The 27,813-nt window shown below is 45.4% G+C and overlaps 1 protein-coding gene across 2 annotated transcripts in view; it reads right to left on the bottom strand.

The window, feature by feature from the left end:
• Positions 1-27,813, bottom strand: part of LOC135899710 (streptococcal hemagglutinin-like) — a 93,771-nt gene that overhangs the window by 29,983 nt on the left and 35,975 nt on the right. For both annotated transcript variants that reach the window (XM_065429033.1, XM_065429032.1), the window contains exons 8-11: positions 9,385-9,592; positions 8,606-8,767; positions 4,632-4,776; positions 3,513-3,642 (exon numbers count right to left, since the gene is read on the bottom strand). In XM_065429033.1, the coding sequence (XP_065285105.1) occupies positions 3,513-3,642; positions 4,632-4,776; positions 8,606-8,767; positions 9,385-9,592 (645 nt within the window). The remainder of the gene's footprint in view (positions 1-3,512; positions 3,643-4,631; positions 4,777-8,605; positions 8,768-9,384; positions 9,593-27,813) is intronic.

Consider the following 27,813-nt stretch of genomic DNA (forward strand, 5'->3'; position numbering starts at 1 on the left):
ATGCACTAACGTTCCTACCATACGTGAAAGGAGCGCGAAGCGCTTTTTATGTTCCAGTACATCCATGCTGCCGCTTGTTCACGTTCTGCTTGCGTTCTGCGTATTCTGTTCGCGTTGCTGTTAGGCAACACAACTTGCTCCTATTCTAGCATTGGTTACAAAAATGCCTGCATTGCCGTACATTGAACTTAACGTAGAGAGTTACTGTCACTCTACTCCGCCCCCACCACCACTTGCACGCGTACAAAACTACATTTTACTTCTTTTTCAATTCTCTGTCAAATACAAGGTAGTTCATATGTGTTTAGTTAAACAAGATACGCCTTGTGACTTCCTGCACGTCTTTTTTTTCTATTTCTTTTTCACGATAGCAGTAAAAACATATCATTTTAGCATGATTACCTGCAAGAGAATGATGCGATAATTTTCAATTATATTAAAAGGCAACCTTATTTTCTTGTTTTCCTTAGTTGTGAGAATAATGGCCTCTGCCTTCCATCGACATACCAACACCACGATAAATAGTGCATTATACTGGCCGCCAGCAACTCTGTTTTGCGGCATCCTGTGTCCAGCGACTGCAATGTCAGACGACCCTCTTCTAACCGTGTATTTCAGTTTCCCTGTTGTAGCAGATAAGGAAAGACCCGAAGCTGAAAATTTACTAAATATCTCTGCTTATTGGTATGTCCACATAATTGAAGGGCGTCTCAGGAACCGCTAAGGATGGTCACGTAACCACTAAGCGACAGTCATGCATGCTATACCATACGCTAAAGATTGATTGCACCCTGTGACATAACATAAGATGGGTTTTTCTTTTTCTACTGCTGAGTGATCTCATGCCACCTCGCGTTCATGTTTGATGGTACTACAAATACTGCGGAACGATCAACAAACACATCGCTACAACGAATCGCTAAAGCGCTGCATTCATATGTCACAGCGATTTGCGTGAATCAACGCCAAACGCGTTTCTTTTTTTTCTTTTTTAGAGTTTGAATCACAAGGGGGCAATAAAGTTTCAATGCATTTGATGAAAGGAGGGCGTGACGATTAGACATCGTGCGCTCCATTCGTGCGGACAGCGATGTTATTCCACTGCGAATACAAGGACGCAATACTATATCAGTCTCTACAGCGTCAGAAAATGTATATATACTAGAATTTGCCAGTGCGCTGCAACGACGGAACAAACAGACTCTAAAGGATATGCACGCCGCGAGCGCGCGCATGCGGACAAGTAGCCGCCTATCTCCACACACTGTCGATCCACACTATCGTGGTTCAACCAGCATCCGCCGGGGGGCTACTCCGCTCGATCTCGCGGCCAACACCAAGCCATAGCCTTGTAACATGTATTGCCCTGCTATCAAGACTTTCTTAACCTGGAAAACGTATGCTCGGCTGTATACTAAACGTGTAACACTGTATGAATGTATGATTATATACGGTACGGCTCTATTTATTATGTTGCGCATATGAGGGGCAAAACTTTTGCGCCCCTCCTCAAAATGAATCGTGCGTGGTACTGGCAATATGTTTAAATATTATTACGATATTATCGGTAGATACCCGAGAGACGAGCCGCCGCGAGAACGACGACGAAGTGGGCTGTGCCCTTGGCGCGAGTGAATGTCGGCCTAGTGCCCTGGTGCTCTGGCTCCAGTCCAGTGTAAACAGCCTGTAAATAGCCTCTTTCGTCTGTGTCTTTTTACACGTAATATTTTATAAAAAGATTTATCCTTTCTCTGCCACCTTAGACGGTAAGTTGCTTCTCACGGCAGCCATCGTGTTATTCTAACGGGTCACAACTTATCTGGCTCTCTATTTCACGGCCTCTCAAACTCCATCGCTTCCTCCTAATCTCTACTGCAATATCACCTATCTGTATTCGCTTCTCAATGCACAATGCCGTCTCCTTGTCTTTTCACGTCTCTTTTCGACTTTGTTTATTAGGCCATTGGTCAGTGCTGGTACATATTTGCACCGCTTCCGTGACGCTAATATTCAAACCTATCATAGCACTGTTTCTTGCCGTCACTACTGAAGACAAGCAAGAGTTACTCCCGTCTTCTCCAACGATCCCCTACTTGAAGCTCTTCCGCCTTTCCACCGAGTTCATCACAGCGCTGCCCCTCGAGTTAGAAACACGCTACGCTACCCAATAACTGATGTGCAGTGTATTCCGGGCGCAGTATGCGCTTTTCTCACGGGGCGGCGCTGCCACTCACTTTCGGGCAAGGCCCCCGCATAAGTTTCAGGTAGCTCTTATTTTGTTGTAGCGCAAGCTGAACAAGGACAACAGAAAGGCACATTTGACACACACAGCGGCTGTGACGCTACCATCATCGGCTTCAAGGTAGCCCCAATCTCCCTTTCCCACTCCCCTCCTCCGCTAACCCTCCTCCTACATGGAGCGCCGCTAGCAACCCCAAAGGTTGCTAACATTTTGGGGTAAATTGGTGGTTAACAAAGAGCGATAAAATGAAAAATGTTAGGCGTAGCGTTAACAGACTGGAAGAGAGTGTGGATCAGAGAGCAAACGGAGATAGCCGATATTCTAGTTGGCCTTAGGAGAAAAAAAAATGTAGCTGGGCAGGCCACGTATTGCGTAGGATGAATAGCCCGTGAACCATTAAAGTTACAGAATGGGTGCCAAGAGAAGGGAAGCACAGTCGAAGACGGCAGAAAACTAGGTGGGGTGATGATATTGGAAAATTTGCAGGTGCAAGTTGGAATCAGCTACCGCGAGAATTGGGTAATTGGAGATCGTTGAGAATAGACCTTCGTCCTGCACTGGACTAAAAATAGACTAATGACGATGACGATGTTGATTATAATTAAGAGGGTGCTGACGATAATAATGATGGTATTGGCGTAAAGCATGCTAAAGAAGAAACTTGACAACATTTTGGGGGCGCTGGAGATAAGCGCGGGCATGTGTTTTCTCCGAACGAGGCTTCCATACGGAAGCCGAAACGTCTTAGATGCCTTTTAACCTATCCTTTTTGGGCAGCCTTTTCGCTACTTCATTCTTTCAGCGTGGAAACGCCACGTGACCCCGCTAAGTAAATCACGCACAGGCAGTGGAGGAAGCACGAGAGTATGAAAAGGACGGCGGCTCGATGAAGGGATCATCATCATCATCAGCCTGGCTACGCCCACTGCAGGGCAAGGGCCTCTCCCATACTTCTTCAACTACCCCGGTCATGTACTAATTGTGGCTATGTTGTCCCTGCAAACTTCTAAATCTCATCCGCCCACCTAATTTTTTTACCACCCCATGCTACACTTCCCTTCTCTTGGAATCCAGTCCGTAACCCTTACTGACCATCGGTTATCTTCCCTGCTCATTACATGCCCTGCCTTTACGTTTTAGGTGCCTTTACTTTGCAGTCGACGTGGAGTGTTTAGTGGACGAAAGTTTCTAGAATATGGGGCTTAGTATCGTCTCCATACGTGGTCATCTTGACCGAGCGGGCAGAAGACGCTGAGAATGGCAAACGCACCACGCAGGTCTGCTCCAGGCGTTCGAGCTGCCGACGACGCGACAGAGTGGGGGGTCTGCGTGACCGGCGTCGGGTACGACGGCGGCACGCTGCTGGTGGCGCCATCTGTCGCAGAAGTGCTGGCCTTAACCTGCACCAAACACATCGTGCAAAAAAAACATTTTTAGCGAACAGCTTAAGAAGAGTTATGCGCGTGCGTTTTGCCGCAGTCGTCTGAGATTGGTTGTGTATATCGAAACTATGGCTCTCTGTATGCCTGTTTTGTCAAATAAAGATGATTTTAGCGCTGCCTACAGTTTAGATTCCCAAGTACTGATACCAAGATTCCCAAGATTCCCAATACTGACAAATGAACACTACAAGAATGGACGTGGACACAGCGAAAAAAAACGAATACAGGCGCTCTCTTCAAGTTAAACGTGCAAAAGCGCGCTAGGGATAGGGCGCAAGCAAAGCAACAAGTACAACAAGCTCGGCGGTACCTTCAACTAACATTTATTAAAATACCAACAGAATATATACCAAGAAAATTTTAAAAATAACGTTTTCGAGCAGCCACAACAGGCAATTGTGGTTTTGTGCGATTCGGCAGCTACCGCCCCCCCCCCCTTTTTTTTGCGTGCGTCTGCAATGTACCGGGGTATTTTACGCGATAAAGGAAAGGACGGAACACTGATAGTACAGTGACCTCCTTCAAAATGACTTTCGATCGGTCATTTCTTGTGTGCGCTTTTCCTCATTACGGCTGACCTTAAGGGCAGGATGTATCCCTAAGTACCAGCAGCTGTCGTACCTCACATTGCTAAATATCTAGTGCGCGGCTATTAAGCGACGGGACAGCGGACAGCGCTCAATTACTGATTGCTGCGATAGCGAATAACGCTTCGTAGGAATTTCTCTTACGCACTAGTGTACTTAGAAAGTGTTCTCGTAACAGTGTTTGTGTTCACCTTTACCGAAACTTGTGGCATGAGGGAGTGAATACAATTTACATTGGCAGTGTGCTGTCGTTTTGCTTCCTTCGCTTGGCGCTGGCCTGCCGTAATCTACAGGGGTGAATATGCGGACGCCTCTCTCTCTCTCTCTCTCTCTCTCTCTCTCTCTCTCTCTCTCTCTCACCTCGGCCCGTTGGCGGCGCATCTGTCGCAGCCGGAGCATGGCCTTCAGGCGCAGCCGGTCCTTCAGCTCGCGCATGAACGAGTCGTCCACGCTGGACGCCGTCCTGCTCATCCTCGACGCGTCACCCAGCAGCACTCGGCTCTCGCTGTTCGCGGTCAAATAGGGTAATGAATGAATGAATCAATCAATCACTCAATCAAACAAACAAACAAAGAAAGAAATATTTATGAAGCGTAATTATTACAAATTAAGTATGTGCAGACCGAACCCCAGAACTCCACTTGTAGTTGTGTGAGGTGTCCGTAGATTAAGCAGAAAAAAATATTACGATACTACTATGATGAGCACGCAAAGCAGGTATTTAAATAAAAGGGTAATTCAAAACAGAACCTGTTAACAAAAACGTACAATAGAAGAGAGCAAATACACAATAACAATGAACGCTCTGACACTCTGGTGAATTGACAACAAGGCACGTGAAGCAATCGGGAAAGCCTCAAGAAAAAAATATCAGGATATCACAAACGACCACACGAAGCAGGTACATAAGTAAAACGGTAAATTACGATAGAACGTATTAAAAAATGCGTGTCATGTAAAACAGCAAAGAAGCAACAGCAACTAAAGCTCTAACTTTAGCAAGTTGCAAGAGCACATGTAAAGCAATCTGCGACATAAACAATTCGAGTAGAAATTTTCTACCGCACCTAAAGCGCTCATATTTTGCCAGCTTGGCACGGGATGTGCATTGTTCAGTTTTCAATGCACAATTTTACCTAGAGCTGGGAAATTTCATGTCATGGCCTCTTTAGCTGCGTGGAAAAGCAACGACCTCGAAGAGGCATATCCTCTCTCCCTCACTAGTCTGCTGTTGGATGCTTCATGATGCTATAGAATCTTTGATAATTTCGGACGCCGTGCGGTGATGATATGTCAAGCGGTGGCACGCCCATGTTTCTTTGTAATCTGTGCAGGCCTGCTGTCTTATCTGGCGCGCAAGGCGCTGCAGCAACAATGGACTCTCTCACCTGACTGATTAGACATATTCAGTACAGAGTGCGGTTGATGTAATCCCTTGGTTGGCGGAAGAATGTGTCAGAAGCGCGCATGCCGAGAGCGATAACTGTCATATTGTATTGTATTGGGTTTTATGGCGCATAAGCAACTCAGGCTATCATGCGCCAAACACACGGTATAATTTATTTCTAAAATTGGGTATCCTCAGCGAAAGTCATTGTCCGGGCAAGGACTCTGAGGAGCCCAACAAATCAAATGGAGGCCTCAGCCTTCTTCTCAGGACTGATAAAATGGGTGAGGTGCATTATAAGATGCGTGAAAAAACTGGGTAAGAATTTTTAGAATTAGTAGTTCTGTAATATATTATATTTCGTTTAGGATCGCTGCGTCTTTCAAAAAACTAAATGCAGATGAAGCTCCTATAAATGGGTTATCTCCTAAAAGTAGACTGGGATGGAAAGGAATGCGGTAATTGTAAAATACAGTAAAATATTTTTTCCTTAGCCGTTCGAGCTGTGTGCACGAGAATAAAATGTGATTTACAGTGAGTTCATCTCCACATTCCTCACATAAGGGTTTGTCTTCTTGTGTCAGTAGAAAGATATGTGTTAGGGGTGTGTGTCCGATGCGCACGCGGCATAAAATTACTTCTATAAAACGGTCCTGATGCCTGCATCAGGAACTGTCAACTGTCAGGCAATGCGCTTTTCGTGTGCATACGCGTTCTACGTCGAACATAATCAATGCACCACTTCAGTCAACCTTAGAAAGATATAATATCAGCCTTTGAGAAAAGGATATTCAACAATGCGTCACATCCGTGTCATCGATCGGGCTATCGAGAAGTCTGCGGATTACAACCGACCTCCCTGCATGCCCTTCACAAGCTGCGAGAAGACTTTCGATTCGGTAGACGTGCTGGCTGTCTATGAGGCACTGCGTAGTCAACGAGCGGGAGAATCGTACCTGAATATCTTAGAAAAAGCCTATGCAGATTCCACTGATGCCTGAATTCTTCACAAAGTCAAGAATACCTGTTAAGAAAGGCGTCTGAAATAGAGACGCTATCTCTCAAATTATCTTAAGCGCGTGCTTACAAGTATTCAATCTGTTTTATAGCAAAGAAATGGGTTTGAGAATCACCGGAAAAAATTGTAGCAAGCAGTGGTTGACAGAACGCACTGCCCTGTTCAGCGACGCTGAAGATAGCTTTGAGAACAAACAATTGAAGATCTTAACCGGCGAAGTATCCCAGTAGGTGTGAAAATTAATATGCAAGAAAGTAAGTTTAATAGCCAGGCAAGAGATAAAAACGCACTCCCAAGTCATGACGGGCACCTTGCTATTAGCTTTAAAATTGTGTCCAAATATCGTATTCTATACCGGGTACTCAAAATTAAGCTTTCTTGTTTTCTTAAAATTAGGCAATGGGAGGCATGCGAAGACTACTTGTGCGAATAAGTTATGTGGCTAGGGGGACACATAGTAAGAGCAGAATTATCGCGGTCATCAGCAGAATTACCGATAATTGAATAACTTTTTGCTGACTGCTGTAAGTGGGTATGTTTGCATTGAAAAGTTAGAGGCAGTCGTTTTTCTACACAATATCAGATGGAAGAATTCCTTTAGCGTGTCTGTGCTGCGAGATATCCGACTCCACATTCTAATTGTCGTTTACATGATTACGCATGCAAGAGAGTGAGCATCGGCGCAAAGCTCCTCCCTGGTGTGACGCGGCTGTTGCATGCTGCGTCACACCAGGGATTGCCATTCCCCTCTCGGCTGGGGAAATCAAGATATGAAAGAACGGTGTGCCATGCAGTTGTTGCTCTTGATTTCAATAAAACTTAAAATACTTGGAAATCAGCCGTCACTTCATTTGTGTAGCCCAGGTAAGGACCATGCCCGCTCGCCTAGTGACCATTGCGCACGCGCACTGCCCTCCGGCTTCTCCGCTCGCGCCATTGTCTCGGCATGGCAGCTGCCACCATCGTTACAGGCTGCGCGGTCGCGTGTTACGACAGTGGTACCGGGTTTCTCGATTTTTTTATTTCGCCAGCCGAGAGGGGAGGGTAGACAGTCATCGTCTTCGCCAATGCCTCCGCCTCGTTGTCAGACTAAACGCCGCACGCAACAGCCGCGTCACATCAGGGGGGAGCTTTGCGCCGGGCTTCACTCTCTCGCATGCGTAATCACGCGAAATACAATAAAAATTTTGAGTCCCATATCTCGGAGCACAGACACGCTAGAAGGGTTCTTCAACTGGTACTGTAGAAACACGACTGCCTTTAACATTTCAGTACAAACATACCCACATTCTGGAGTCAACAAAAAGTTAATTATTCAATTTAATACATTGGGCAGCTTACCGCGATAATTATCATCTCACTTCCCCCCGTCTCCCCCTCGCCAGATAACTTATTCGCACAGGCGGTCTTCGCGTGCCTCCCAGTGCCTGACTTTAAGAAATCCATAAAGCTTAATTTCGAACACCCAGTATACTAGCACCGACTTGTAGAGCGAAGTTCCAGGATATGGAGACATGTTCAGACGCTAAATACCGCGCCACGAGAAATAAAACAAAATATGACAGACCTAAAAGACACGAGTACAGCGGTATGGACTAGACATCAAACATGCGAAACTGGTTTTCTAGTTGACATTAAGAGAATAAAATGTATACCTGGGCGGGCTATGTAATGCGTCTGTCATGTCGCCGCTGATCTAATACAGTTACAGAATGGGTGCCAGAGGATGAGAGATGTGATGGCGGATGATTAGGTGGCGTGGTAAGATAAGTAAGTTCGCACACATATGTTGGAGTCTGCCGAGGCAAGGCTGGGGTAGATATCGCTAGTAGAGAGACCTTCGTCCTGCAGTGGACTTAAATCAGGCTGATGATGACGAAGGTGGTGGTGACCGTGATGGTATTGCATGAGGTGAGTACAGCCGCTCACCGTACTGAGACGCTCACGCCGTCAATGGCGCTCCCTGCCAACCAGGGCGGGACGGCGAACGAAACCGGCATGCCGTCGACGCATGCGCGGGCCGCAGGCGGGCTGCTCGGGCTCGGCGGCCTCATCGCTGCCACGCTCGGTTGATCCTGTGGCGTCGAGCTTCTGCAGCGTGGTGCGACAAATTCATTCCCATCAATGCGCGGCCCCTTTTTGTTGCGTTGTCGCCAGGTGCAGAGCGCTACATGTGTAGGCACTGTGTATCAGGTAGTTAGGACGATGAACTTAGTCAATCTTGTTAAGAAAAAAAAAAACGATCAGTTGAGGTATTCTTTGGGATTGGAAGTTTAGAAGCATTATGTATGCACATGTTTGGGCCATGTGAGCAACCCGCAAAGTCTCGCGGTGTCAGTACAGGAATATGCGCAACAAATAAATATATCAATTTATTAATTATTACTTCTTATACGAGCAACAAATAAAGGTTGGGCACTTCCAAATCGGATACACTTCGTGTTTATAGCACGAATCACTTCAAAATATTCAGGCGCGAGTAAATGAGCAGTCCACTGTAGTCCCTCACGCAGTGTCAGTTCGTTGTAATGTATGGGCGCCAATGGTTAGCATCGGCGAATTCTGAAAGCTCTCCGTTGTCAGCCATTGAGTTGACTGATTGACCATTTGCAGTGGCAAATATCCCTAAACAGGTAAACATTATGAGGCGACCACATTACTCGCCTCCTTCTTTGGGCGCTATTGACTGAAGGGCTAGACTCACTCACCGACGACTACTCGCCGCCGACTGCGGTGAAGGGACCGACTGCGGCGATGGTACCGGCTGCGGCGAAGGGACCGACTGCGGCGAAGGGACCGACCGGCTACCACTCGTGGGCGCCGCGCTGGCAGGTCGTGACGACGATGAGGGCCCGACCGGTGACCAGTCACCAGCTGGAGACTGCCGGTCTTCTTCCGACATAGGCTGCGCCACGTCTGGTACAGCAGACGCCCAGGAAAAATTGGTGCGTACTCCCATTCGAGTGACGGGACGGCATTTTCAAAAGAGCATTAACAAGCGGGAGAAAGCAATATGATGCATCGCATTCAACGTTGATTATGCGAGCATTGCGTCTACACCAGTGATCATGCTTGTCGTATGCGTTTAGTAGAATTTGATTCCCTCTACGTGTTGTAATACCTTCATTTACACTTTTGATTGAAGTTGAGAGTTTACAAATTAAGATCTACAATGTTCCTTGCAGAAGTTTTTTTTGCTTAGTTCTATTACTCTCAGTTTATGTAACGAGCTGCCTCGGTACTTTAACTGGCTGACGATTCACCTGCAGTAAATTATAATAATTGCGAGCGCATATATTTCACATGGGGTGAGGCGTCGTTTATGTTGATGAATCATGCGGAGGTAGATATATTTATTCTTCATGTGGCGGTTTATTTAACAAGTTGTCTGTCATTCCCCAAAGAAAAAAACACTATCGCACACAAGTTTGCGCTGCCCTTTGGAGAGAGCAATGGACAAGGTTATCGGTAGCCCCAAAATCATCATAAATGTACCCTAGGCCGGTGGCCATCTTTATTTCTTTTTATGAGGGTGTAGTCGGGCGACACAGGAACATATATACCGGACTCTACTTGAACGCAGCGCCTCAAGGTGTCTCCAGGAGCGTTGTTGCTGCAGTCTTCGTTGACCCACCAGTCTAATATCGTTAGGAAAAGACGTGCAATAGTTCCGAAAGGAGCCCAATAACGGTGACCGGCCTTCCTGGATGACGTGTTTCCCATTTCATTTCATTTATTTACTATCAGGGTTCTATAGGTGTTGCAGAGAGGAATGGAAAATAAAAAAAAGACTAAGAAAGGACCACATAATCACAGGCAGCAGACTGATTCGTCATGACCACGTCAGACGCGTCATGACCAGTGATGCTGCCAAAGGAGGCCGGAAGGCGATTCCAGTCTTGACTTGTTTGAGGAATGAAAACTTCGAAGTACACGTTGTTCTTACACTGTGGCACTCCGACCTTCATTTCGTGATCAGTGAGAGGTGACGTGTGGCTAGGATATGAACAAAAAAAAATACATTCTCGAATCGTTATTAGCGTTATGCATAGAATAGGCGCAGGAGGAAAACAGGACGTCTAGCAGCTAGGAGCGGTAGGCCACGTTTTGTGTTTCCTGCAAGAAACACTAGCTAAGCTAGAGCAATTAGCAATCTAGCAGAACGGTTTTGGACAGATTCTAATTATTGTGTTAGCGAGCTAGTGTAAGGGTCGCATACGGCTGAAGCGTACTCGAGCTTAGAACGAACGAGTGTTTTAATTAGTAATGCTTTAATGAGACGTGAGAAATGCGGAAACACCTACGAAGAAAACCAAGATAAATATTTGCTTTGTTAGGAACGTGCTGAATATGCTCATGCCACGAGATGTTATTACTTATATACATGCCTACATATTTATATATAGCTATCGACGAACTCAACGGGAGGTGTAGACGGGGGGTCAACCATTCAGATAGTAACTAGGAGATAAGGACTGGTTCATTTTACCAGAAACCGCATTGTTTTACATATTTGTTAGTATTCATTTTCATAAGCCACGTGTCGCACCCACAGGAAATCTTAAGGTCAGATTGAAGAATGGAAATGTCAGACTCATTAGAAATTGCCTGCTATATAACTCAAGCGTCAGCAAAGAGCTCTACATTACATGTAACAGAATGAGGTAGGTCGTTAATTATGACTAAGAAAAAAGAAGAGCTCTAGGGCAGACCCACGAGGTACACCTGATGTTACATGACATGGTTTAGAGGCACTATCATTAACTGACACATATTGACTTCTATTCGGCAATAAACATTCGATCCATTCAAGCAGGCCACAGTTAAGGTTAAGTGCGCGAAGTTTCAATATAAGTAGTAGGCGTGAGACGGTATCGAACGCCTTGGCGAAGACAAGAAAAATGCAGTCAATTACTGAGGATCTATCTAAAGCGGAGGAGAAATCATTAGTGAACGCGAGCAATGCAGTCTCAGTAGGATAATGTTTGCAAAAACCACGCTGTCGAAATGTAAAAAAAAAACTGCTAGGTTAAAGAAACTGACCAAGTTGTAGTAGATTATATGCTCAAGTAGCTTGCACAGAGTAGAAGTTGAGGAAATCGGCCGATAGTGTAAACGCTTACGAACGTCGCCCGACTTGTGTACTGGAAATGCCTTCGTAGCCTTCACGTCGTTCGGCAGCGTTGAACTCTAGAAAGACTTGGCTAAAACAAAACGCTGATGAAAACGTCTTGGCGCTCTTAAGAATTTTTTTTTTATTTATGAGCTCAACGCCTGCCGACGAGGAAAGTTTAGCAGTTCTAATCAATTTGCAAATGCCATTGACGTGTCGACAGCAATCGGCTCCATTTTATGGAACAAAAAGAAAGCGCGCACGGGGAAGTAACGGATTGCGTCTGTGAAAGAGATAGCGAAAACGCATTGTCAAAAACTATTGCTCAATACTCACAGGGGACAGGAATTACTTTCAGGGCTATTTCTCCAGTTTACGTACGTTGACGACATTTAAGGACATCTTAGGATTAGTTGTAAGCAAATAAGGTGCAGCTTAAGCTTCAGAAGAAAAAAAGAAGCTAAGCTTGGCTGAGTGAACGGCCACTTCATAATCCGAAGACACAGCAGAGTAATCTCATCGATCATATGTTGTGCAATGTTGATATCAATGTGCGGGCAGGTGTTTATGACACCACAATTGCTGATAATTGTCCAACATTTTTGTTTCGGCCTCGGGATTGTTTGCATTCTTTTCGCCAGACGCAGCACAAATATCCGACAAGGCTTAACTATCCACGTGTACGCAGCACCTTACTCACTACAAATTTTGATAACCTCTACAATGACAACGTTCACACGGAATGTCAAAACGTTATTGACTGCATTACAAATGCGATAGAAGAATCGCGGTACGCTTCACAACAGAGCTATGATTACGCCATATGCCCGTGGATGAATGAGTCCATACTTGCTCTACTAAAAAGGAAAGCCTACTAAAACATAAAAAACTAACAACTACTACAAAAGCAAGTTTAAATTTTTCCAAAACAAATCAGTTATGCTAATTCGAAAATCAAAGAAGGTCGATTATACGAACTTGATTAAACGACTAAATGGCAATGGGAGGCAAATATGGAAAATAGTAAGAGATGTTGTAGGATTAAAGGATAAACAGTATGTTCCTCCTGAAAATCCGTCCCCTCAGATTGCTAATGACTTCAATTATTATTTCTCAAAAATTGCTTTCAATATATCTAAGCAGTCTGTACTTTCAGTTCCTATAACCAGGATCCAGAGAAGCGTCGACAGTGATTTTTCGTTTGGTGAAATAACTCTTGAGGAAATAAAAATATCGTAGGCAAATTATCGGCTAATAAGGCATCCGGACTTGAAGGCATTCAAGTTAAGATATTGAAAAACAATACTGATGTCTTATGTGTGCCTCTTTGTCACGTGTTTAACCATGCGATAAATAGTAATGTTTACCCAAATATGCTGAAAGTGTCAAAGGTTATCCCTGTGTACAAAACTGGTAATCCGAACCATTCGAGTAGTTATAGAGCTATTTCAATTCTTAGTGTAGTTAACACACTATTCGAAAAGCTCATTGTGCTGCAGTTACATGCATTTCTTGTAAGCAATAACGTTATCTGCCCGCAGCAGCATGGCTTTGTTGCAGGTAGATCTGCATCAACCGCAGGCAGATCTGCATCAACACTTTCGCAATCGCTTAACTCTGCTCTTAATAATAGCATTGCTGTGTCAATCTTTCTTGATATAAGAAAGGCGTTCGAGACGATCTGTCACTCCATACTGTTAGTAAAAGTGGAATCTTATGGTATCGTTGGAAACGCGCTTCAATTCATCCACAGCTACTTTAAGGTACAAAGGCAACAAGTGGTAATTAACAAAAATCATTCTGTATTCACCCTTATCGTATGCGGTGTACCACAAGGCTCGGTTATAGGCCCTATTCTGTTTTCATTATACATAAATGATTTACCCGGCGCACTTATCCTGTCAAAAGTTTTGATGTACGCTGACGACCCCGCCTTAGTTTACTCAGGGGACTCCCTCTCGTCATTACAAGACACTATATCTGGTGAACTGCTAAAAGTAGCTAAATGGTTTTCAGAAAATAGACTAGCCCTAAATACTGATAAAATGAAGTATATCATATTTCACTCTAACAGGAAAATACTAGACTACAGTGAGTTCACTTTGACTCTAGCGAACCGAACTCTGGATTGTGTTGATTCATTTAAATATTTAGGTGTTACTTTAGACAGTCACTTGCACTAAAGAGAACAAATTAGCGTTGTCTGTAGAACACTCGCTTTCAGCTGTTACACACTGGCCCTTGCCCGGCAATATTTTCCTCGTGATTCGCTTCGTTGCATATACTTTTCTTTGTTTCATACCCACATGAGCTGTGGTTGTGAAATATGGGGCCTAACATATAAAACTTACTTAACACCTATAGTGCAGTTGCAAAAACACGCCCTAACAATAATAACATTTTCCTCTGTTCATCACCCAAGTAGTGTTCTGTTTACTGGCCTTCGTATTCTTTCTTTCACGGTGTTAAGAAATTATAAGATCACTTGTTTAGTTCACAAAATACTCAACACCAACTTTCCCTTACCCCACACCATATTTAACTTCCCACGTGCAAACACCAGGCAAGCAACTAACTTTAACGCAAACCTTCCTTATTGCAGCAATGTATAGGGTGAATGATTATTAGAGTTCTTTGGCGGTATAACTTGGAACACTGTGCCTGTTGAAATAAAAGTAACCAGAAATTTTGATCTCGTATGTAAACGCTTCTTCTTGTGTAGCCTTAAAAAAAGTACTTGTTCATGTAAATAATGTTCTTACTCATTGAGCAGGTATGTATTTGGTTGACCTGTATATGTACTTTTGTGTATTGGACCAGCTACTAGCCACATAGGCTATTGGTCCAACTATTTTTGCACACATTCCTTGACTTTATTAAATAAAGCTCACTTTTTGATTGATTGATTGATTGATTGATTGATTGATTGATTGATTGATTGATTGATTGATTGATTGATTGATTGATTGATTGATTGATTGATTGATTGAAGCAGATTCCTCATAGGTTTCCCTAGAAGGTTTGAACCGTCTAAAAATACGTTTATTTTTTTTTTTCTTCTTAATTAACCACTTCACAGGTATGTTAAACCGGGGAGCATTGTTAGCTCAAGTTAGTAAGCGGGTGGGAATGTACTTTTCAATTTAGCGTTTTAACCTTGTTCTGGAAAAGAAGCCAGTTTTCTGCAATATATCTTTCTGCTGGCCACCGCCTAGACACACTCGACGAGAACTTGAGGTTAAAGTAAGGCTGATCAGAGGAACGCCCACCGGCCAGTTTCCTTTTTCACGACACCTTCTCGTCGGTTGAACTAAACGAGCACTGACTTTATATTTTCGACTATTGTTTTCCTTAAATGATGATAGTCATAAGCATCAGATCCTCGTAAGTAATTTAACAGCCTGTATACAACCAGTTTCTGTTTCGTTTCCCATGTGACTGAGGTCGAGCCGAGGTCGAGCCGAGGTCGAGCCTAGCGTTCCGCTGGGCTCGCTCGGTGACCTCGTATACTGCTACTTGTTGTGAGGGCCGATGTAGCTGGATAGCGGAGCGCATGATCGAGCGTGCATGCATCAAAACGCCACAATGTCCTGTTCTCACGTGACCATATACTGTGTCATGACGTCACAATACAGTAGAAACGAAACATAAAGGGGCCGTATAAAATTCATTATAATAAATTATCTAATTATCTAGGGCGCTGCGAAGAATTGCAAGTGTATTTTGCTGAGGTTTACAGATACTTGATTTTCCGCGTGAAAGTGACATCACACGAGGTGCTCCAAAGAGAATCTTTCTTTTTTTCTTAGCTTAAACCCACTTAGCGTGACGACATCCATCAAGCCTCTATGATGGTGCCAGCAGACGTGCCTTTGCGATAGCCGGCTGACCAGCAAATTGAATTCAGCAGGCTGCATGCGTTACAGTTACTTCTATTTTTTTTTGTTTTTCTAGATGAGATCGACCGCACTTGAGCATGTCCACGTGCGTTAACGCGCGTACGCACACGCATACAGGGACATAATAAAATATTACACAGCTGGTGTCGGCAGAAAATTTGGAAACCGCTTTCTTGCGAATATAATGGCGATGTAAGGACAGCTAGGTAATTTCCTACTATAACAGCTATTTCGGTTGCATCAGTGTGTCATCCCAGCACAGCTCATCATTGGTCAGAGTAGAAAATATATGTCCCGCTAATATAGCATATCGGGACATCGGGATGTTTATGATGTTCGTCGCCCACGCTCATCGCTGGTCGTAGCGGTTAGCCAACGAGCACGCGAGCCAAGTATGAATTCAAATTGCCGGATGTACGGTATCACGTGCTGTTATGTCTTAAGGAGCGCCGACGATAGTATTTTGTCCTCACTTTAACGGGTAACTGTCAACGCAGTAAATACTGTTCCAAAAGCCAATAGAATCAACCCGTCAACTCTGCATAGTTATTCTCTAAGGCCAGTTCCGTACAGATGTGATTGCAAATGGAAGTGAACCTCTCAAAGCCCGCATTGTGAATGTCACGAGAACCTGGCCACGTCACGCTGTTTGGAAAGCTTTATGCATCACATCGATTACTAAGTCGCAAGGTGTCACAAGTCTGACGTCTACTCTGGCTGTCAATTCAAGCCAAGGTATCACCTGCGCTGACATTTCGTTTTCGGCAGTAATTATCCAAATGGTCACTTCGCAAAATAAGAAAAATAACAGTACGAATAAATGCCTGAATGACAACATAATTTGAGTTATTTCGTCTGCGGCCGAGACGGAGAGAGAGATGAGGACGCAAAAGGACAAAAGACAAAAGGGCAGGCCGCAGATAGCACTCGCCAAGAAAAAGATTGGGGATGATGATTGTATACAAATGAAAACGATGAGGTGCGTTAAAAGAGAGGGTTACGGACTGGGTTCCAAGGGAAGGGAAGCGTAGCAGGGGGTGGCAGAAACATAGGTGGGCGGATGAGATTAAGAAGTTTGCATGGACAACATGGCCACGATTAGTACATGACCGGGGTACTTGGAGAAGTATGGGAGAGGCCTTTGCCCTGCAGTGGGCGTAACCAGGCTGATGATGATATATATATATATATATATATATATATATATATATATATATATATATATATATATATATATATATATATATGTGTGTGTGTGTGTGTGTGTGTGTGTGTGTGTGTGTGTGTGTGTGTGTGTGTGTGTGTGTGTGTGTGTTGCGCTCTCAGTATGTATATTCATCACTCTGTTTTTTTTTCTACCTACAGACAACCTTCTTCACAACAGTGCTGATAGCGCGGCTAAGTCAGATAATTTCTCGCATTTTTCGTTACGAACTTCGACATTCTACCTACAGAAATATGAAAATCTATCTGAGGATATGAATCATTTATGAAATAATCGATTTTTACTAAATAATAAAAATCTGGAAAAAACACACCGCTGCAGTTTAGTGACTTTGGCGTTGCGCTTCTGAGCTCGAGGTCCGTTCGATCGCGGCTGCGAAAGCCCCGTTTTTAATTGGAGTGAAAATGCAAAAAATGCTCCTGCATTCACATTCAAGTACAAGTTAAGGTACCCCAGGTTGCCAAAAATTAATCCGAAGTCCTCACTACGACATGACCCATAATCAGATCGTGGTTTCAGCGCGTAAAAATTCCAGAACTTAATCAGTTAGTTTAGAACTCCAGAAGAACCAATAAAAAATTGTAGATATGACAAAGGATACTCTAAATAATAGTGATTTTGCTTGATGGATTTAGTTCGAAAAGCTCTCTTGAAATACCTTAAACTATCACTATTTTTACAATTTACACCATTTTTACATACTATAAATATTTTGGATCATGTCAACACTGCCTATATATAGCCTATATTTAGTTGTCGTTCTACATTGCGTACGTTCACTAGCCCTTTAATATGCTTAAGGTGCTCGTATTTTGTCACATGTACAAAGTACAACGGCTCTGTACCATTGATAGCATTCTCGCATCTTGCGTTTCTTCGAAATGGGAAACTCTTCGCACACTTGCATAAATATCAAAGCAGGAAATCTTGCGCAGACGCCACCAGAGAAATAGTCTTGTCACATGCTGCGCCGAATCACCCACGCTGCGGCAAATGACAGCTGCACAGACACAGCTGCAGGACTTCCGTTGCAGCCGAGCGGCGCTGACGCGAGCGCGGCTGGCATGACGTCACCGCGCCACAGCACGCAAAAAAAGCACCGCGCGACCTACAAATACTGTTTTTCACAGCGAGTTAGCGACCCTTTTCCGTATCGAAGATGTCTCCAGCCTCCTACCGTGGGCCGATCACGGAGAGAGTGCAGCTTAAAAATGTGGGCCGTTATGCGCTACTCGGACTCACTGGTTGCAACGACGTTCCGGATATATCGTGTTGCGCAAATATAAACACGCATACAATTGTGCCACGACAGGGATTCGAACAGAGGACCCCCAGCATAGCCAGCATCCCGATACTCTAAGCATTCCACCACGAGTGTTTTTTTTTTCTTCATTTCCGGACATTCGACAAATACATCAACATGAACTGCTACCATCACCTGACAACATGCACTTTCTCACCACTGCGCTCTTAGCTTGCGGTTGAGTTTACAGGACCTTTATTTTGACAGGAGCATCCATTGATACCAACAGTTCATCTTTATAACTTAATTTCGTAAACAATTCGCTTCGTTTATTGAAATTTTTTGTAAAGTAAGAGTCTACTGGCGGCAGATTTGTATCGCATTTCCTTACAACCATGCGGTTTCTCCAGATGTTGTGAAAGCCGAGGAGAAAGAGTATATCACGAGGTGTACTGTCGCGCCCTGTAGCTAGATAACGAATACCATTCTAGATAACGAACAAGGTCATTCTTTTTTAAAAGGTATTGGTGTAACGTCCCAAAAGAAGACAGTACTTCAATAATCTAGATACATGTTCGATATATTCTGGTTCCTTGCCAAATTTACAGTAAGTATCCCACGCTAATTACTCCCCTTTTTCTTCTAACCATGTTTTCACAGGGAAAGTATAGGTAGGTAGCCTAAAAACGATTTTTCTTTTACTCTTCCTTGATACCATCATTCGTTTCAAACGTTTTAGCACACCTTTCGGCTGGCCTTCACCGTACAATAACCGATACAATTCTGCGAGCACAGTGTCTATTAAATCCGAGCTTATCCGCTTATGTGCCACAGTACCATAACTAAATATTCGATGGAAAAATTGCGTTTTCCAAATATAATGGTAGCAACTTCACGTAGGAATTTGCTCGCTGCAAAGCACCCACCTTACCTTATTGAGACAACAAAGTAAGGCATTGTTCAATGGCACTTGAATAACTGTTCGCAAGAAAGCATTTGCCGTGTCTCTTAAGAACAAAAATCTATAAACCAGTTTTAAGAATAAGTTCAGTAACAAGTCCCTCTGATCTAACTTGCGAAACAGGTATTTTTTTTCTGATTGTTCGTTATACATTTGACTGTCGCACAAATATAGCGGGTGCTCTATGGAATTACTTAAAATTGGACCGGCAACAGTTCACGGCTATCATCAGACAGCATAGTTTGCTCACTAAAAAGATCCTGCAAAGGCCGCACGTGCGAGTATTGAGAGGTCACATCCAGCACACTTGCCTGGTTCCGCTTTCAATTCCTGCACTTTTCAATTCCATAAATATTTGGTTTGTCGATAAGTGCCTAACGGTACGCCAAGATAAATCCCAGGTGTGAGCGACTACTGCATACCCACAGAAACACGTAGCGCTGTTTGCCATGTCCAAGCAACATACCGACACACTCATTCAGGTTTACATTACTGTACGTCATGTCACCGAGCTCTCGCATAATTTTCATAGCAGTTTCAACCCTCCCTAGCACAAGGCAATGACAGCATCAAAGTAACCTATCAAACGCAATTTACACCCTTGTAGGCTGAAACCGCGCACATCCGGACTGCCATATATTTATTTTTTTTTACGTAAAGCCTCTAGATATATCGCGAACAAAAGAGGCGACAGGGGACACCCCTGGCGAGCACATGAAACATTTCAATTATTTCAGCTAGCTCATGGTTGATGACCAGCTTACGTGTACAATTACTATATGCCATTTTATTTCCCACTGGTATAACTGATCCGACTCGAACATAAGAATTGAAAACATGAGATTGTGACATACCCTGTCTAATGTCTTTCCTAAACCAATTGGCAACATAGCGACTTTACTCAAATCTATGTCACAAGTTTGAAGTATGCTGCGAGCTATATGGATATTAGTAAACATTGACACTTTATAATCTACGTTCGTCAGCGCAATGGGCCTGTAGCCTGTGACCTTGTTAAGCTAAATTTATTAGCGTCATCGCTTTTTGGAACCAAGACTGTATACGCCCTTTTAAAAAACGGTTGCAGAGGACCTGCTTGATGCGCTTCAACAACACGATCTAATACGACAGCTATCTGCAAGCAGGATGCTTTGTAAGAACCTACTAAAGTCGTCACGTCCTGGCGATTTTCCAGGGTTAAGGTCTTCTATGGTCATTTCAGTCTCCATCATTATCATCATCGTCATCATCATCATCATCATCATCATCTGCCTGGTTACGCCCACTGCAGGGCAACGGCCTCTCCCATACTTCTCCAACTACCCCGGTCATGTACTAATTGTGGCCATGTTGTCCCTGCAAACTTCTTAATCTCATCCGCCGACCTAACTTTCTGCCGCCCTTTGTTACGCTTCCCTTCCCTTGGAATCCATTCTGTAGCTCTTAATGACCATCGGTTATCTTCCCTCCTCATTACGTGTCGTGCGCATGCCCATTTCTTTTTCTTGATTTCTTGATATCATTAACTCGCGTTTGTTCCCTCACCCAATCTCCTCTTTTCTTATCCATTAACGTTACACCTATCATTCTTCTTTCCATGGCTCGTTGCGTCGTCCTCAATTTAAGTAGAACCCTTTTCGTAAGCCTCCAGGTTTCGGCCCCGTACGTGAGTACTGGTAAGACACAGCTGTTAAAAACTTTTCTCTTGAGAGAGAATGGCAGCCTGCTGTTCATGATCTGAGAATGCCTGCCAAACGCACCCCAGCTCATTGTTATTCTTCTGATTATTTCAGTCTCATGATCCGGATCCGCAGTCACTACCTGTCCTAAGTAGATGTATTCCCTTACCACTTCGAGTGCCTCACTACCTATCGTAGTGAGGCACTGGAAGTAGTAAGGTACGGGTGCAGCGGTTGCGTAGAGGAAGAACACCCGCCTCGCGTGCAAGAGGTCCGTGGTTCGAATCCCGGTGCTGGTAATTTTCCACCTAATTAAAAAAAATCCACGTGCTGATAAAATTGCATACACAAGCCTGGAGTGTGGCCTGATCCCGGTGACCAGAACCGGTAACGCACTTCCTCACCAGAGCAGGATTGGCCACCCTGGGGCGGTACTTGGCCACAACCTTCTATATGAACACAACAATCAAACAGTCTCCAATGTAGTGATAACTGCTGGCAATATTTCGTTCTTCTGCGTCTAATCTAGGTAGAGTGGTGAGAAAATGGTTCCCCATAACCAGACTTGCTCGGTATTCTACACTTGAACAGCTCTCCGAAATATCCCTTAAAAGCATTGTTGATTTCTTCTTCGCCTCTAGATATTTTCGCTTTCTATTACATCTCAGTTATCTTGATCCTCCTCCCATACCTTTGCTTTTTTCAGCTACCAAAGCATGCTTTGTTGGCATTTCATCAGCCAAGATCTTTTCCGTTCATGCACTAACAAGTGTGACACGGGATTTTTGCGTGTGGACAGCCTCGACTTTATTCTTTGTTTCTCTTATTTCTTCCATAAATACGCCTGGCGCCACGTTTCAGCATCCACCAAATTTTGCAGAATTTTTAAAGGTTATTTTCATCTTAGCACTCTTCAAAACGTATTTTTACTGGCCACTTTACGGCGTCCATCTTTACGATTTCTTTTAAGCTCTGCCATCGCTCACCCCATCCTTCTTCCCAGCTACTCTTTGGTTTAGCAATATCTGTTCGTACTTTTTAGAAATTGATCATCCTTTAAGAGTTTCGCGTTTAATTTACGCGCTTCTCCCCTTCATTCTAGGTCTTACGGTCACATTTTTTTCTATCGTGAAGGGTACCAAACAATCGTCGTTAAATGCTATGTCCAGCATCTTGTAATCATCACACAGTATGGCAACGTCTTGCAAAATATAGGCTCTGTCTAACCTTGCATGGTTACGGCATTGAAAACGACTATAACGACGATTTTTAGCTCCATTAGTGTAATGTGCAATGTCGTCCGACAAGTCTCTTCTTATGGCCCCCCCTCAGGAACACAACGCTCTTATCAGCCCCGTATCCATCACGTGAACGAACGTCCGAGTTCCAAAAACAGTTGAAATCTCCTAACGCCATCAAACATCTGTCTGTTTCATTGACTTCGGAATTCACGGAATATTCGTAATTTCACGTTGTTATTACAAAATCGCACAGCACGAATCATCCACTCTGACAGCTTATAACTGTTTCTTCTACTATACCTAACATGACTTAATAGGCACACAACAACCGGGCGTTGTGCCAACAGTTTAACGGTCACTAAACTGTACGACTATAACACCAGTCCGACCCTTACGCTCTATTTCAGTCTCCTGAATCGCCAAGAAGTTTAAATCTTCCTCCAACATTGCGCTTCATAGCTGACTCTGCCGGCATACCGCGGTAAGGAGTCTAAGAATAATAGTTCCCACGCGTAATGGAGCTAGCCACGTATCCATTTCAAATAGCAAGGGTAAAAATTTGGAGGATGCTTACGCTTCTCCTTTATAAGTGGAACATGATAGATTTCAAAGATCCCTGACTGCTGGCCGCACTTCCCGGCGACCGCATCTTTCTTACAGAAGCGCGGAGGCGAGCGCGGTGGTGCTGTTGCAAGGAAGCCGCACCAAAAGAGGAAAAAGGGTTTGTATTTAAGTTTCCGCGGAACAGAATTATGTTTTCTGCTATATTCGATTTAAACTCCGGCGCTGTCATGTGTGTAGGCTGCGGTTAGGTCGTACGTTACGATTTTTCTGGCTATTTTACTTTTAGGAATTCAATTAGTTCAGTAACGCCTCTGCGCCGCGCGGAGGGCCTGCGTGGTTGTGGTTCGGAATTGTTTTTCGCTTAGCGATGTCCGACACCAACATACGCGGGCTTCTTAACGCTCTCGCGTTAAAAACAAAGGGAAGACATTCAATTTGCAACTTTCACAAACCGAGCATCCCTGTCGGCAGGACAGCTTGAACGGGCGCCCGCGACACCAGTTGCGTTGGTCCTTGATGATGATGATGATGATGATGATGATGATGATGGCAGGAAATTACAATTCTGCAACCTTTGAGGAAGCACGGCGAAGCGTCGTAAGGGGAGAGGGAGTGGGAAGTGAAAGGGGACAGGAAGAGAAAGGATGAGTGGCCAGCGTTGCAGCGGCCACTCACAAGCTGGCGGTCTCCAGTTGCATCTGCAAACTCCAGCAGGTTGCACAACCCAGGTAGCTGAGGACGAACATGGAATAGCAGGTCAGTCTCTGCGGCCGTTCGAAGGCCGTGGCATGTGTAGGTGGTGGCGACTATGTAGAGTTCTTACGCCAAGGTGGGCAGGCACAAGGAGGTAATCCAGAATCTCGCGGTCACCGCGCCTCTTGTAGGCGTGACGTGGCTCGGCCCTTGACGTATAGCTGGGCCGTCGTTCATGTGCAGCCAGTCCGCAAGCGCAGGTGTGTGGAACGGTCCTTCATGGAGACGCCATCCGCCGGGTGCGGCTTCGAAGCCTTCCCACTAGCCTTCAAAAATAAGCGTCATTTCCTTCTATAGATCGCTATCATCATCGTCACTACCTACTCGGGAGTCCGAGGGGACGGAGGTCAGCTGACACTCTAGCCGACGTCTCGTGTAGTGCGAGGCCAGTGCCGCTCTGGTATAACCTGGACATCGTCGTGGTGGGTAGCTTTGGCGAATGTGTCCACATCCTTGTTACCGGCTATCCCAAAGTGTGAAGGCAGCCAGATGAAAGATAATGATTACGGTGATGGCAAGAGCTGTTAGCTCGGTAAACACCAGCAGCCCTGTTAAGTCCTGCCCGCTGTGGGTAATGGCCACTGCGTCTACTGCCCTTCTCGCGTGAGCGACGCTGACTTTAGCGCCGGGGCGTGCTCCCCTTTCTTGGCCCGGGTCGGGCGAACCACGTCCAATGCGGATCGAGGCGTTGAACACTGTCCACCGGCGTGTCCTCATCTGGTGCATCACCTCGCTCCCACTTCAAAGATGTGGCTGGCTCCTCAGCGGCTGTCTCATCAGGCGTCGCATATGGTAATGCGTCACGCCCATGATCCGCGTCTTCGGGCGCAGGCTGTGTCCTTACTTCAGTCCTTTTTCAAACGAAGCTTGTATTGGCTCACAAGTGACGTTGTAGTGGTCACTAAAAAACCCCAGTTGCTCCCAGAGCAGAGCAACTGCGGGCAAGGGCGGCTTGATGAGTTGACAGCTGCGTCGGCGCCGGAGCGTCAGTCATTAGCAAGCATTCCAGCTGCAGAGGCGCGCGCTCACGCCACCCGCGCGACCAATTAAAGCTGGTTCGCTTCCGCCGGGGAGGGAAAGGGCAGGAAAGGGTCTCGCGCGTGCTGCCCCGGCTTCAATTCCGTTTCGTTCGGTCTCGGAAAACGAATGGGACTGCCACGCGCTGTGCGTTCCCCCGAGGAATAGGCAGCCTTCCACGAGCGGCGGCGAGAACTCGCCCTTGAAAGAGCTCGCCGTCGGTGCGCTGATCCAGTCGTCAGAGCCGCCTAAGCCCAGGCAATCCGACAGCAACGAGAAGAGATCCAGAGCTGAGGGAGCGGGAGGCTGAAACAATCCGGCAACGTTACATACGGGTGACTTAACCGTGACGAAGGTCAGGTGCACACAAGATAAGCTTAGCTTGCCTCCATTCTTCTGCAGGGGAAGGGTTGGTCATTTTTTGTCTCTGGCTTCTTCTTTGCTGTCGTCCTCTGCCGAAGCGGGTGGCGTTGTCGCTTTTCCCGCGTCACTTTCTACTTGTTCAGCCTGCGCTTTCAAGGGCGCTGTCGGCTTCCCCATTACTTCGTTTTCCATCAATCGAAGACCCTCGTCGGCAGGTTGCCCACTGCCAGTAACTCGTGCATATGTACGCACACAATCTTCTCCCTCATGGCCGAATTTACGCACTTAGCACACCTTGACACTCTGCAGTCTCGTCTAATGTGTCCTTCGCATCCACAGCGAAGGGCAATTGGAGCTCTCCCGGGAACAACGACGTGCTCTGAGCCACCAAAGATATTAAATAAATGCGGCAGGGAGTCCGGTGTGAAGACCTCTCAGAGCGTCATTCGCACAGTACGCGTGGTGGACTCGGCTTGCTGGAAATGTCTCATGTTCCAATCCTCTTGTGGTCTTTCAGTTCACCACAATGGTTAAAAGTCGTCTTGCATGATTCTCTCGTAACGCAGGATGAAACACAGTACAGTTTGAGAGTGATGTCTTCCCGTGCAAGGTCATCAGTGGCAACATAACGCCTTTGACTTCCAAGTAACACGCTTTAACCAGCACTTCTTTTACCTCTGGGGTTCGTAGCTTGATCAGCCACACATGCGTAATTTGGAAGGGCCCTATATCGGTCCCATCTTTCAGCACATTAAGCTCTTGCAACAGGTAACGGAAATCTTCGAGGTGGTATGGCCTCCTTGCAGCCTCACAGCGCATAATCAAGCACGCCTTCATAGTTTCTCCTGATCGTGAAGTCACGTAGTACACAAACCGCTAACCTGCTGGGGCGATAGAAGACATTGTTACAACGGCCAGACGCGACCGCTGAAACCGCTCTTCCAGAGCTCGTCATCTTGTGCCCAGACGCTTTCGTATACAGAGGCGGAGCGTACCACGGGCGCATGCCTCAGCAAAGGCAATAGAACACAAGCATTCCCCGCATACAAGCCAGCGCATTGGCGTGCTTGGCGCGTTTGATTGCAATAGCAATTATATGAACACATCATAAGATATATCGCCGTCGTCGATATTTACCCGTAAATATACTGATTCCTTTAGTTTAAAGACCTTTTCTGGAGAACATTACTCACATTTTAACGGTACGCTCTTTACGTTACGCTTTTGTTTTGTGTCAGATTTTAAACGCCAGGTGGCGAAATATCTCTATGGCTGTTCGTGTTCCAGTCGCACAGACTGGTGCACAGAAGCAGCCGTATTCTATGACCTCAGGTCAGACAGCTTTCCTTACTGGAACGAATTCCAACACAGCCGTGCAGACCCTGCCAGTTTGTGCCATCGTTTTTCCACATGTAGTGGTCGTGGTAGAACCTGTCGGTGCGGGAATTCTTCAGCGAAGCACTGCGTTCCTCCCATCGTCCAAACATTCCACTGTGTGGTAATTGTCAGAACGCCAGCCGAGAAGTACCTGTGAAACTCTAATCGCACTGAAGGATTGCGATCCCGCATACCCATCAAGAACATTCAGTGGTCCGGACACAGGAACAACGTGCTGCTGCATCTTTGGCGCTCGCTTCAGCTCAATACCGGAGGCGCCATAGAGTTTCCTACCCCATACGCGACGCTAGGGGAATAGGAGGCCGAGGCTTAGCGACAACGCCGACAAGACCCTGAAGTTCAATAGCACGACGCGGACACACGTCGTAACAGCCGTGAGCATGTCGCAGTGCACGAGCACGAAGCCGACGCAAGGCGTCAACGTCAACAACCCGCCTCTGACCTGTACATGAGAGCATTGGCTAGCCCTGTAGGTCTAGCCAATGCTGCTGGTGGTCATCGAGTTCTTTCTTTCCATGTGTGTCTGCAAACGTCACGCACGCGTGTTTACTTAGCCAGATTCCGTTTCCTGCAATGCATTATGCCACTAAATATACGACGCTCACTACCTGTTATATTCTAACTTGTTGCTATCACAATCATTATTTCATCCTTATGGCGAAATTGTGATTCTTTAAATAACGAAATCAATGAAACTGTTTAGCAGCCGGATTCGAACAGAGAGAATCTAGCAAGAAGCCTGATACTGTGACCTTTACGCCACGGACGCATTTCCCCCATAACGGCATGCCTAATAATCGCATCATAGTGCTGACATGTTAAATCCCACAAATTACTGAAGTTTAATGAACACGTCCTTATACGTCAAAATGCAGGCCGATCCCGAAGACAGTGCCGTAAAAGAATTCGAGTGCAACGTTCCTAGTACTCCCCCAAGCCGACGAATCACGCGCTATAAGTATGGTGCGCAGTAACAGCTACACGGGCGCAAAGGGAATAGAAAACAAGCATTTCTCGCATACAAGCCAGCACATTGGCGCCCCGAGTTTGTTCAGGAAGACTGTCTTTCATTGACTTCAACCGCAAGTTGAGCCGCCTTCTAACTTTTTGTACAGTTGGTGCAGCATTGTTGTAGCCTTGTTGTGCAGCATTGTTGTTGTCTTAGTCACGTGTAGCCACACATTACTGTAAATTTGAATTTGCCTATTTTAAGTATTTCGGTTCACCATAATAAAAACGCTCTTTTTTACGCAACTTGCTTGTCCGTCTTTGGATTTCGAAAGCAAAGCTTTCTGTTCCTTTTACTGGCGTGTTCGTCAGCAGCATCAAGACGATGCTTTCTCACGAGGAGGTCATTGCCACGAGTGTACCGCTTTATAGTTTTTCCCAGTGACCAGTTTCCCCAAACTGTCATCACTATGGGGTCAACGCTACTGCGCGTAAGTCGCTCTCTGTGTCCGAAAAGTCGTTAACGTTGTCACCAATTCGATAGCAATGCAGGCTTGTGCGACGCCAAAAGGGCTGCACCGCCTCGAGTCTACGAGACCACCAGCACTCGCTCTGGAATATACGGTGGCGCATGTGTTATTACGAGAATGACTTGAGCGGGAAGATGTCGATTCGACATCCGTTGACCATGGTCTCATCTGCCGTCCTCCTATAAATATTGCTTTCATTTCAG

Source organism: Dermacentor albipictus, chromosome 7 (genome assembly GCF_038994185.2).
Source record: "Dermacentor albipictus isolate Rhodes 1998 colony chromosome 7, USDA_Dalb.pri_finalv2, whole genome shotgun sequence".
Classification (NCBI taxonomy): Eukaryota; Metazoa; Arthropoda; class Arachnida; order Ixodida; family Ixodidae; genus Dermacentor; species Dermacentor albipictus.